This window comes from Colobus angolensis, unplaced genomic scaffold (genome assembly GCF_000951035.1).
Source record: "Colobus angolensis palliatus isolate OR3802 unplaced genomic scaffold, Cang.pa_1.0 Scaffold65, whole genome shotgun sequence".
NCBI classification, from domain to species: Eukaryota; Metazoa; Chordata; class Mammalia; order Primates; family Cercopithecidae; genus Colobus; species Colobus angolensis.
In genome coordinates, this window is record NW_012120154.1 from 3,208,839 (window position 1) to 3,220,673 (window position 11,835).

General features: G+C 53.6%; 1 protein-coding gene across 3 annotated transcripts in view; it reads left to right on the forward strand.

The window, feature by feature from the left end:
- TMEM184B (transmembrane protein 184B) overlaps positions 1-11,835 on the forward strand; it is a 55,128-nt gene that overhangs the window by 21,227 nt on the left and 22,066 nt on the right. For 2 of the 3 annotated variants that reach the window (XM_011964237.1, XM_011964238.1), the window contains exons 2-3: positions 5,573-5,822; positions 7,451-7,616. In XM_011964237.1, the coding sequence (XP_011819627.1) occupies positions 5,631-5,822; positions 7,451-7,616 (358 nt within the window). In that variant the 5' untranslated portion in view covers positions 5,573-5,630. Of the gene's footprint in view, positions 1-5,570; positions 5,823-6,699; positions 6,801-7,450; positions 7,617-11,835 lie in introns of those variants that run through there. The other variant, XM_011964239.1, reaches the window with a different exon arrangement.

The following is an 11,835-nucleotide window of genomic DNA, read 5'->3' on the forward strand; positions in this document are numbered from 1 at the left end:
TTTTTAGTAGAGACGGGGTTTCACCGTGTTAGCCAGGATGGTCTCGATCTCCTGACCTCGTGATCCGCCCGTCTCGGCCTCCCAAAGTAGGTTTATTATTTATTTATTTTTGAGATGGAGTCTTGCTCTGTTGCTCAGGCTGGAGTGCAGTGGTGCGATCTTGGCTAACTGCAGCCTTCACCTCCCAGGTTCAAGTGATTCTCCCGCCTCAGCCTCCCAAGTAGCTGGGGATTAAGTAGCTGGGGATTACAGGCATGTGCCACTCTGTCTGGTTAATTTTTATATTTTTAGTAGAGACTGGGTTTTGCTATGTTGCCCTGGCTGGTCTCGAACTCCTGGCCTCAAGTGATCTGCCCACCTTGGCCTCCCAAAGTGCTGAGATTACAGGTCTTTGCCACCGCACCCAACCAATGTTTTATTATTATTAATTTATTTATTTATTTATTTTTGAGACGGAGTCTGGCTCTGTCACCTAGACTGGAGTGCAGTGGCGCCATCTCGGCTCACTGCAAGCTCTGCCTCCCGGGTTCATGCGATTCTCCTGCCTCAGCCTCCCCAGTAGCTGGGACTCCAGGCACCTGCCACCACACCCAGCCAATTTTTTGTATTAGCAGAGACGGGGTTTCACCGTGTTAGCCAGGTTGGTCTCGATCTCCTGACCTCATGATCCACCGGCCTCAGCCTCCCAAAGTGCTGGGATTACAGGTGTGAGGCACCTTGCTGGGCCCTGTCTCCATTTATTAATGGGACTTCTGTAACCTAGAACTGTCCCTTGTCAATTATGTAGTTCCCCTGAAATGTTATAATGGAGAAACTGAGGCTCAGAGAGAAGTAACCACGCAGGTTGCACGTGGTGGAATCTAGTGGGAGTCCTGTTGGGAGACTCAAAGCATAAGCCTGGTTATGTCCCCACCAGGTGGAAGCCTTCTCTGACCCCCTCCCCAGCCTGGCCAAGCCGATGCTTGCTCTAGGCTCCTGTAGTGCTGGGCACTCACCTCTCAGCAGTGCAAGGGGAAGAGGCCTCCAGGTCACTCCTGCCTGTGACGTAGAGCAGGCATGAAGAGCCGCTTGGAGCACCTTAAAGGCTGGGGCTGGGTGTGTCAGTGCCTGGCATGGAGTCCAGAGGCCTCAGGACTTGTTAGAAAGATGATTTCAACATCTTCCCTTAGGGCCCTCTGTCATGTTCCTGGCAGAAGTTTAACACTTGGTCAATTAGGGAAATAATGGGAGACAGTTGTGGTGGCTCATGTCTGTAATCCCAGCACTTTGGGAGGCCAAGATGGCAGGATCATTTGAGCCCAGGAGCTCGAGACCAGCATGAGTAACGTCGTAAAACCCCATCTCTACAAAAAAGTAACAAAAATTAGCTGGGCATGGTGGCTCACACCTGTAGTCCCAGCTACTTGGGAGGCTGAGGTGGGAGGATGGCTTGACCCCAGGAGGCAGAGGTTGCAGTGAGCTAAGATCACACCACTGCACTCCAGCCTGGGCAACGGAGCGAAGCCCTGTCTCCAAAAAAAAAAAAAAAAAAAAAAATTGTTGGACATGGTGGCACATGCCTGTGGTCCCAGCTGCTTGGGAGACTGAGGTGGGAGGATCACTTGGGCCTAGGGAGGTCAAGGCTTCAGTTAGCTGTGATCATGCCATTGCACTCCAGCCTGAGCAACAGAGCAAGACTCTGTCTCAAAACAACAACAACAACAACAACAACAACAACAATAAAAACAACAACAACAACAATAACAAGATAATGGGGTCCTGTCAAAGCAACTGAAATTCTGAGACTCATCTGTTTGCATGGACTGCATTGGAAAAGGGGAGACATGGATGGAGTCATTCCCTACCCCTTTCCCCACGGGAGTAAAGGGGCTGTACCAGACGGCATTGTGTGTGCTTCCCCAAGGTCCACAGGCTATGCCAGGTGAACGTCCTGCTTGCCTGTGGGATCTGGGCAGGCAGCTTCCCAGTCAGTGCCTGTACAGAGTGTGAAAGGGTCAGATCCCAGTGCCCACCCTGCCCCAGCCCTAACACACTGAACAGTTTGCAGAGTCTGGCCTTGTGGTCACTGGCTTGGGAGTACATTTGACAGCCTCCGTCTGCTGCCTTGGGTCCAGGGAACAAGGTGAGCTCTGGGCCTTTGAGCAGCTGCCTGCACCTGCTGTCGTGGGTGTTGGGGACCATGCGTCTTTGAGCCAGAATATTGCTTTAAGTATTTTGGGGGAATTATGAAAACCCTTGAATCGTTGCCACCCTGGGTGGCTATAAAACCAAGTTCTGCATCGTTTTCCTCATCTCTAAGATGGAGATAATGTTACTTACTTCAAAGTTGCCTTGAGAAAATACATGAGATAATGTTTGGGGAAATGCTTTGTAAACCACTGGGGTTGCCCAAGAGTAAAATACGTTGTTGATGAATTGGCCCTGGTGCAGAAACGTGGCCAGCATGAGTTGGGCTGCGGAAACACTCCCAGCCGTGGTGGCTTCTCCTCCGCCCTGGGGGACCTGCCTGCCTCCTGCTAGAAGAGTCTGGAGGCTATGGGAGGATGGGCATGGCCATGTCTTGTTAGGAGGCTCTGGAGCAGGAGGGGTGGCTCAGCTAGGTCCCCCCACTTTGTAGGAGGTGGGGAGACAATGTGTTGATAGGACCTGGCTTTGAGTCCTGGCTCTGATTTGGGGGTAAGTCACCCACGTCTCTGGGTGCATTTTCTCTTGTGAAATAAACAACCTACATGAAGAACATGAAGGGGTCCTGAACGCCAGGTGGACATGTGCGTGTGAGTGAGCAGAGCCGCAGGAGGAAGCTGGCCTGCAGCCTTCACCCAGATCCCAGCCCTGGCTCGGGTCTGCTCCCTGGGGTTGCCCCTCTGCCTGGGAGTCCAAGCTGGGGGCTTCTCAACACTGCCCTTAGTCATAAACAAAACAGCCTTCGACATCCCCCCGCACCTTGCTTGGAAGGTGAAGATTTAGGTGTATTTGTACTTCCTCTGGTCCCCCCACAATTCCCCATGTCTATTCATTTAATTTGAGATGATAGACAAAGATGATGGTTTACAACCCAAGTCTTTTTCAAGAAATATTTCTGGCGCTGGTTTTCAGTTTTGCAACCATACTTACAGGAGCTATTCTTGGACTTGTCACTGTGTCTCTTTTTCAGAGCTTGCCACCAGTCTTTATATAGACACCTTCTCCATTTTTGAATTTCTTTATATAGACGCCTTCTCCAGTTTTGAGTTTTAATCTGGATTCGTGTCTCGATTGCTGTGTTAAGAGATCATGTATGTGTGGGAAAAATAGAATGTAAAGGGCTCTCCTAAGGTGCACACTTACAGCTAAGAGCCGACATGGTGGTGGAGATGCTGCGGCCGTTGGCGAGGAGCCCGGGGTGCAGGCGGGCAGTGCAGACAGACAGCGGGCGCAGGATCCTCTGCGTCACGGGGCCAGGCTGCAGGCAGGGAAACCTCCGTTGGTGTCAGGATATTCTGACTTGCATACCAGCTTGCAGAGTTGAAAGGGACCATGAGATCATCTAGATTGACCTCTGTTCAGACCGAGATGGTCGGGGTTGGGGTTGGCTCATTTTCTGAGCTCATTTTTGGAGCAGGGAACCCACATGGCTGGTTGGCGGGGGAGCTGGTGTTCACGCTCCAGCCAGGCTCTTTCCGCAGTGCCCACACACCGCACTTTGCATCTTTTAAAATTGTCGGGTGTTCCTCTGGTTGCATTGCAGGTTATTGCCAGAGTTGGTGATTTGGGCAGAGGTGTTTGTTGGATGGCATTGACCAGCCTTTCAGCAGGTGGCTGTACTGAAAGGGACACCCCATCAGGGCTGTGGGTAGAGGGTGCGGCCAGGCTCCTGCCTTAGTCTTCTTGAGCCGCTATGACAAAATCCCATAAATTGACCACCTCCTTCCTCGCAGTTCTGGAGGCTGGGAAGTCCAAGATGAAGGTGCTGGCAGATTCAGTGTGTGGAGAGGGCTCACTTTGGTCATAGACGGTGCCTTCTCCCTGTGTCCTCATGTGGTAGAAGGGACACGGCAGCTCTCTGGGGTTCCTTTTATGAGGACACTAATCTCATTCATGAGGGCTCCACCCAGTATTCTTTGTTTCACTGTGAGGCACCTCACATTTTTGGAAACAAGCCAGTAGATAGGCCAGGCACGGTGGCTCACGCCTATAATCCCAGCATTTTGGGAGGATGAGGCAGGAGGATTGCTTGAGGCCAGGAATTCAAGACCAACCTGGGCAACATAGGGAGACCCCATCTCTACAAAAAAATTAGAAAATTAACCAGGTTCCTACTCAGAAGGCTAAGGCAGGAGGATTACTTGAGCTCAGGAGGCGGAAGCTGCAGGGAGCAGAGATTGTACCACTGCACTCCAGCCTGGGCAACAGAGCGAGACCCTGTCTCAAAATAATAATAATAATAATAATAGTAATAAAGTTAAGTATTATAAGTGGGCTGGGGGTGTGGGATCTTGCCTCAAAGAGTAGGCAGGAGGATGAACACATGAGTGGTGAGAGACCCGCATGTTCGAGGATGCGGAATGGCTAGAAGTCTCAGAACTGGAGAAGGTGTGCAGGCAGACTTTCAGGAGGGGTGGCACATGGGCTGGCTTAAAAGATGAGAGTTTAGAGTGCACAGATTGGGGAGGAGCCACAGAGTCTCCAAAACAGCACAGCCGGATGGTGGGGGAGTGGGTCAGCCGTTAAGGGGGAGAAATGGCGAAGAACGCACACAAGCCCTCGGAGGAGGCCTCAGCAGTAAGTGGTTTCACTGGCTCCGGGATATAAAGATGTTCAGGCCCAGCAGGAAGTTCCCGAATGTCTGTTGTTTGCCCACAGTTCCCAGTGCTGCCTGTATAGTCCCAAACAGAGCTGCTGTCCCCAAGGAGCCTGTGTTCTAGGTGGGGTAGGGGGAACAGTTAATAAATACATGAGTGAATCGAGTTAGTCAGGTGGTGTCGATGTAATGAGTGCTCTGGAGGGAAAGAAAGGAAAGCAGGGAGTCAGGCATGCCCGGCCTGGGAGAGGCTGACATGTTTTCATGGTGGTCAAGGTAGAGACCTAAAGGAACGGTGGGAGGGAGCTGTGTGGCCGAGCGGAGACAGCTAGTGCAAAGGCCCTGTGGCAGAAGCAGGCTTAGTATGTTCAAGGAACAGCAAAGAGGCCAGCGTGGCTGCAGCTGAGGATGGAAGTGGGAACTGTAGGAGGTGAGATCATAGAGGCCAGGAGGTCTTACCGAGTCCTTGGGGCTGTTGCGAGGACTATAGTTTTTACTCCAGGGGAGCTGGGAGGTATTGGAGAGTTTTGAGCTGGGGCAGCCTGGTCTGGGTAATCCTTGGAAGACTCACAAGCCTGCTGAGTGGGGACTGGTCATTAGAGGCAAGGGCAGAAGCAGAGAAACTGGTCAGTGGCCTGCTGCATCAATCCAGGGGAGAGGCTGGCTGGGACAGGGTGATGGTTGGGGTCAATACAGACATGGTCAGGAGGTGGGTGGAGAGACGTGGAAGATTCTTTCCAGCGCTGCCACTTGCCCTGGAAGGAGACTCACATTGCAATTTCTTCTCTCTAGGCTAGCTTGTCACTTACTGCAAGGGTTTCCCTCAGGGAACCTCCTGCTGCTGGGCACCATGACAGTGAGGGGGGCTGTGCTGGCCCCAGATCCAGCGTCGCCCACGACCGCAGCAGCCTCGCCCAGCGTCTCCGTGATCCCCGAGGGCAGCCCCACTGCCATGGAGCAGCCTGTGTTCCTGATGACAACTGCCGCTCAGGCCATCTCTGGCTTCTTCGTGTGGACGGCCCTGCTCATCACATGCCACCAGGTACCCAAGCCTGGCAGGGGGCCTCTAGAAGGGTCCAGAAAGGTTCCTGGCCAAACAGAGTGGGAGTTAGGCTAGGCCAGGCTGTGCTGCAGTAGTAGGTGAGCCCTGTGTTATCAGAGGCTTCCCTCGGTAGAAGTCTACTTCTTGTTTTTTTTTTTTGAGACAGAGTCTCATTCTGTCACCCAGGCTGGAGTGCAGTGGTGCAATCTTTGCTCACTGCAACCTCTGCCTCCTGGGTTGGAACAATTCTCCTGCCTCGGCCTCCCGAGTAGCTGGGACTACAGGCAATGCGCCTAGAAGTCGCCTTCTTGCCCACGTCCCAGGGCCCAGTATGCAGCACAGGTTCCGATGTGTGACTCTGGCATCAAGCCTCGCCCATCTGACACCTGGCAGCAGGGAGTGTGCGTAGGCACTCTGGATATTTAACCACCTCCATCCAGAGGCGACACTCGTCACTCTGTTCACTTTCCATTGGCTGGAACTAGTCTCGTGTCGAACCTAAGCGACAGAGAGCCTAGAACCGCAGGAGCACAGGGACAGGAACCGCTTTGCAGATGAGAAAATGGAGAGCCAGAAGGGGAGGGGAAGAGGAACTAGCCCGGTCACTTGGAAGTTGGTGGCAGACTGGGATAGAAGTCAAGTCTTCCGTCTCCCTGTACTCATGGCCCCAGAGGAGGCTGATGTGGGCAGGGACCGGCCTTGGCGGCCTGCAGAGGTTTGAGGGTGGTCCAGTGGAGAGGGGCAGGGCGAGTCCGCTCGCATTCCCCAGTCAACCCCTTGCCAGATGCCCTGCGTCCCCATCCCTTTTAGAACCCGTTTGCGTCCAAGGCTTTTGGCCCATAGCAGATGGAGAATATTTTGTTCTTTTCCTCCCCAGCCCAGGTCTCAGCTGGGCCAAGTGTGATGTCATGAGAGCTGGGACGAGACACCCAGGGGCTGCCGGGACTGAGGACCGTGGTAGAGCAGCTCTTGGCATTTGTGTGTAGCTTTTACTTTTGTCCTCTGCTTCCTAAAAGTAGCATTCATTCTTCTAACTTCCTGGTGAGGTAGGCAGTGCTGCCTCTGTTTACCAGATAGGAGGAGGAGGCACAGCCTGAGGACATCCCTGCAGCCACTCAGCCAGGAAGTGTGTCCACCTGCCATAGAGTGAGGGCCCGGTCTGTCTTGCCATAAGTTAAGGGATGGGGCAGGGCTGCAACCCAGATGGCAGTGATTTAGCTCAGTGCTGCCACAGTCACAGCTGGAGAGAGGCAAAGGAAAAGGGCACACACTGATGGCCCAGAGCTGCCTGTGCGTGAGGCCCCTGGGGAGCTTGTGGAAACTGGATTTCCATCCTCGTCCCTGGCCCTCATGTGGTCTGGGGTGTGGGCTCACCGCCACCTGCACCTGCAAGACCGTCCCGCGAGCACTGCTGCATGCACTCCACGAGCCTTGTGCATGCCCGCTGGTCTGAGTCTCACAGTGGCCTTGGGAGGCAAGTCTTGTCATCCCCTTTTTGCAGAGCAGGGCTCTGAGGCTCGGGTAGGTCCCGTGCATCGGGTCACAGGGTGGCAGAGCTGGAAGCCCACCTGCCCTCCCGTTCCTGCGGACAGGAGGGTCCCCCGCTGACCCCGCACCTCTGCCTCCAGATCTACATGCACCTGCGCTGCTACAGCTGCCCCAACGAGCAGCGCTACATCGTACGCATCCTCTTCATCGTGCCCATCTACGCCTTTGACTCCTGGCTCAGCCTCCTCTTCTTCACCAATGACCAATACTACGTGTACTTCGGCACCGTCCGCGACTGCTACGAGGGTGAGGATGGGGGTGGAGTGGGGGAGGGCCGGCTGGGGGCCGGGAGTCTGGGAGCCGCTCTCCCCACATTCCTCCCCGAGGGGCCTCACGAGGGCTGTCTTGACACATCCCTGGCTTCTTTTCCTGTTACAGGGTTTCTGTCCCAAATTGACAGGTAACAGCACATGCAGCCACAGTCCCACCTCACAGGTGCCTGAAACAGGGACCCTCCACCGAGGTCTCGTTTCTCAATGCTGGCATCACAGGCAGGGTGGAGGCAGTAAGCAGGTGGTCTGTTTGTAGAGATCCCAGGTGGCCCCAGATGCAGTTGGGTAGGGACCAATCCAGGGATCCCTGGCATGTCAGTGGCAGGGCTGGGCATCTGTCCCCATGGGTCTTAATTCTGAGGGCTTTGTCCCATGAGTGGGTGCCCTACTGCGCCACCCAGGAAGAAGACTTGATTCCTTTCGGGCACTTGGTTCTGGATGTGGAGTGGAGACATCACCTGCTCCCGTCCTGAGCTCTGACCACAGGCCAGGAGTTGGGTTGCCAAGAGGAAAAGCCAGCCTCACCCCTGCTGCCCTGAGGGAGTCTGTGGCCCCTAAGCAGTCACCACAAGGAGACCAGGATGCTGATGTCACGGGAACTGGCCTCTGACCTGTCTTGGGCAGGTCCCAGGCATTCCTCCTCCATCAGAGGCCAGCGATGCCCAGGTCTGCCCTGGACAGGCCAGCAGGAATGGAGAGGAGGGGTTCCTCAATTCAAGACCCCTACACTGGGCCGGGCGCAGTGGCTCACACCTGTAATCCATTACTTTGGGAGGCCGAGGCGGGCAGATCACCTGAGGTTGGGAGTTTGACACCAGCCTGACCAACACGGAGAAACCCTGTCTCTACTAAAAATGCAAAATTATCTGGGCATGGTGGTGTGCGCCTGTAATTCCAGCTACTCGGGAGGCTGAGGCAGGAGAATTGCTTGAACTCAGGAGTCTGAAATTGTGGTGAGCCGAGATCGTGCCATTTCACTCCAGCTTGGGCAACAAGAGCAAAACTCTCTTTGCCCCCTACGTTGATACCCATGCTATTCTCAGAGTGTGAGGTTTCCTGTCTCCTACCCACACCTGTGCTCCTGGTTTTAGATAAAGTGACTGGATGTGGTTTTCCTCATCTCAGGCCGAGCAGCTCTGGCCGTGCCCGGAAGTTGTCTTTCCCTGGCCTGGGAGGGTGCTGCCCCAGGCCTGTACTCTGTGGATATTGGGGTGAAGCATGCTCATCCCCCAGGCAGCTGGAGTCTCTCTTCTTGTCTACGTTGAACCTTGTGTATCCCTGAGAACTCATAGGGCACAGGAGATGCCTTTAGGTTTGGCAAGAAAATGAAGTCGCCAAACAGGAGGATATTGCACGCCAGCCTGTCGTATTTCTGCCTGTCCACCCCCAGCTGCAGCCATATCAGGCAGGTGCTTCCCAGCCACAAGGGCTTGCTGTGTGCCATGTCCCTGGCCTGGGAAGCTCTTCTGCTCTGCGTGGGGTCCCTCCTTTCCATCCGTCTGTTCCCCGCCACTCTCACTCCCAGCAACTCAGTAACTTCCCATGTTCCCTCCTCGCAGGCTGGCGTTCCGTCCTGTCCTTCCAGGTGAGAATACTGAGGCCAGGTGGGGACCTGCTCAGGGCTTAACTGGGGCTCTCGTGTCTGATGTTCCTGGAAGCAGCCAAGTCTCCAGGGAAACTTCGGGGTCCCTGGGGCACCGTAAAGGCTGGAATTGGCGAAGGGTGGGGCTGAGAATCCTCTTCCATTCAGCTGCCAGCCTCGCATGGGTCCCCAGGGGCAGCCTCTGTCCACCTGTTCCTTCAGAAGCACAAAGCTGTTCCCTGCCAAGGCGGCCTCTCCTGTGTGGTCGGGGGACAAGTGTGGGCTCTCTTCTCGGCAGGACCCCGAAGACAGGCGCATGGCAGAAGGCGGGGCACACAGCCAGGGGAGCCTCCGCTTCACCCTCACTCTGTGCCTCAGAGGCGGCAGCAGATGGCTGGCGGGCACCCCTCGCTCCAGAAGTCTCTTTGTTCAGGCCCCGCCTGCCCTGACCTGCCTCCCAGCCCGGGGAGAGGTCCTCCAGGAAGTCGGCTGCCCTGTGAAGCACATCTCCTAGCAACGTGATTATCCCTTTGGCCTGGCCTCTCCCAGGGAGTTTACAAACAGCACAGCAGCTGCGGTGAAGTTCAGGCTGCCCCCGAGTTCACCAGCTTTTTTTTTTTTTTTTTTTTTGAGACCGTTGCCAGGCTGGAATGCAGTGGTATGATCTCAGCTCACTGCAACCTCCACCTCCCAGGTTCAAGTGATTCTCCTGCCTCAGCCTCCCGAGTGGCTGGGACTACAGGTGTGCACTACCGCACCCAGCTAATTTTTGTATTTTTAGTAGAGACGGGGTTTCACCATGTTGGCCAGGATGGTCTCAATCTCTTGACCTCGTGATCTGCCCGCCTCGGCCTCCCAAAGTCGTGGGGATTATAGATGTGAGCCACCATGCCTGGCCAAGTTCACCAGCTTTTAGCATTAGAGGCAGTGGGGCCTCCTCCTTGCTTTGTCCCTGCACCACTGCTCTGGGTCCTAGCCCCTCTCTTGCAGCTGCCTCTGTAGAGTCAGTGATGGGGCAGTCCCTTAAAATTCAAAGAGGTCTCCCCATGTATTTCCCCTCCCACCCTTCCTTCTAAGTGCCCAGGAGGGACCAGGAGGACCCGGGAGGAGCAGGATTCGCCTAGGCTGGAGAACTCTGCAGGTCCGGCCAGCCTCTCCTGAGGGCCCACTCAGAGCTGGGCACTGCAGTCATTTGCTTTCTTTTTTTTTTTTTTTTGAGATGGAGTCTCGCTCTGTCGCCCAGGCTGGAATGCAGTGGTGCGATCTTGGCTCACTGCAACCTCCACCTCCCGGGTTCAAGCCATTCTCCTGCCACAGCCTCCCAAGTAGCTGGGACTACAGGCGCATGCCGCCACGTCCGGCTAATTTTATTTTTGTATTTACTAGAGACACGGTTTCACCGTGTTGCCCAGGCTGGTCTCAAACTCCTGAGCTCAGGCAATCCGCCCACCACCTCGGCCTCCCAAACTGCTGGGATTACAGGCATGAGGCACTGCGCCCGGCCACTTTTTTTCTTTGTTAACAAAATTCTGCTTTTAAAAAACACTGAAAAAATTTACGTTTATTAAAGTAATAGAGGCATATGGTTGAAACACAAAACTCCTCTAACTCCTCATTCCAAAGTTCACTGTGCTTTCAACTCTTTCAGCTGTTTTCTTCCTAGAATGACCTAAAAATATGCTTATACTGGTTTTTGTTGTTGTTTTTCAGTTCTATATATGTAGTGACTTCCTATTGTGGAAGGACTTTGTTCGAGAGACAGGTCTTGTTCTGACACACACAGGTGTGTGCCGCCACCATGCTCCAGTAATTTTTTTTTTTTTTTTTTGTAGAGATGAGGTCTCACTGTGTTGCTTAGGGTGGTCTCAAACTCCTAGGCTCAAATGATCCTTCTGCCTTGGCCTCCCAGAGTGCCAGGATTATAGGCATGAGCCACTGCATCCTATCCATTTCCTTTTCTTGTGTAACTTTTTGTTTTTTGCTCCAATTACTACTTGCCTTCTTTTAGTTTGCTCAGTTTTCTACATACCTATCATTAGTTTATTCGTAAATACTTCAATTGAATTTAAAAACAAAACATAACAAAAATCAAACCAGCCCTGCTCTCAGTAAAGCCAGGCCAATCCAGGAATCCATGAGCTCTGCCATTTTCCCCGTGGCGTTTCTCCTAGAACCTTCTCCCTGTGGTGCAGTCAGGAATGCTTGCTTTCCAGGCTCCTGCTGCTCAGCTGTTGCCCTGGCTTTTCCATTCACCATCAGCCTGGAAACTGCTTCTCCTGTGCTGAGTCACCTGTTCCGTGGAGGCTGTTTCCTCCTTGTTCATGGTTTGCTCTCTCTGCCTGGTTGGAGCACGTCTTCCAGCAGCTTCCTGAGAAAGAGAATGCATGGGAGGTCGATTTTGTGGAATCTGAAAATATCTTTAGTATATTGTTCCATTTGACTGGTATTCAAGGGAAATACAATCCTAAGCTGGAAATCCTTCTCCCTTTGAATTTCGAAGGCATGTCTTCACTGTCTTAGATTCTGATGTAATTTCTGGAAAGTCTGCTGTATTCGATCCCTAGTGCCTGTGTGTGTGTGTGTGACCTGCTTCGCTCTTTTTTTTTTTTTT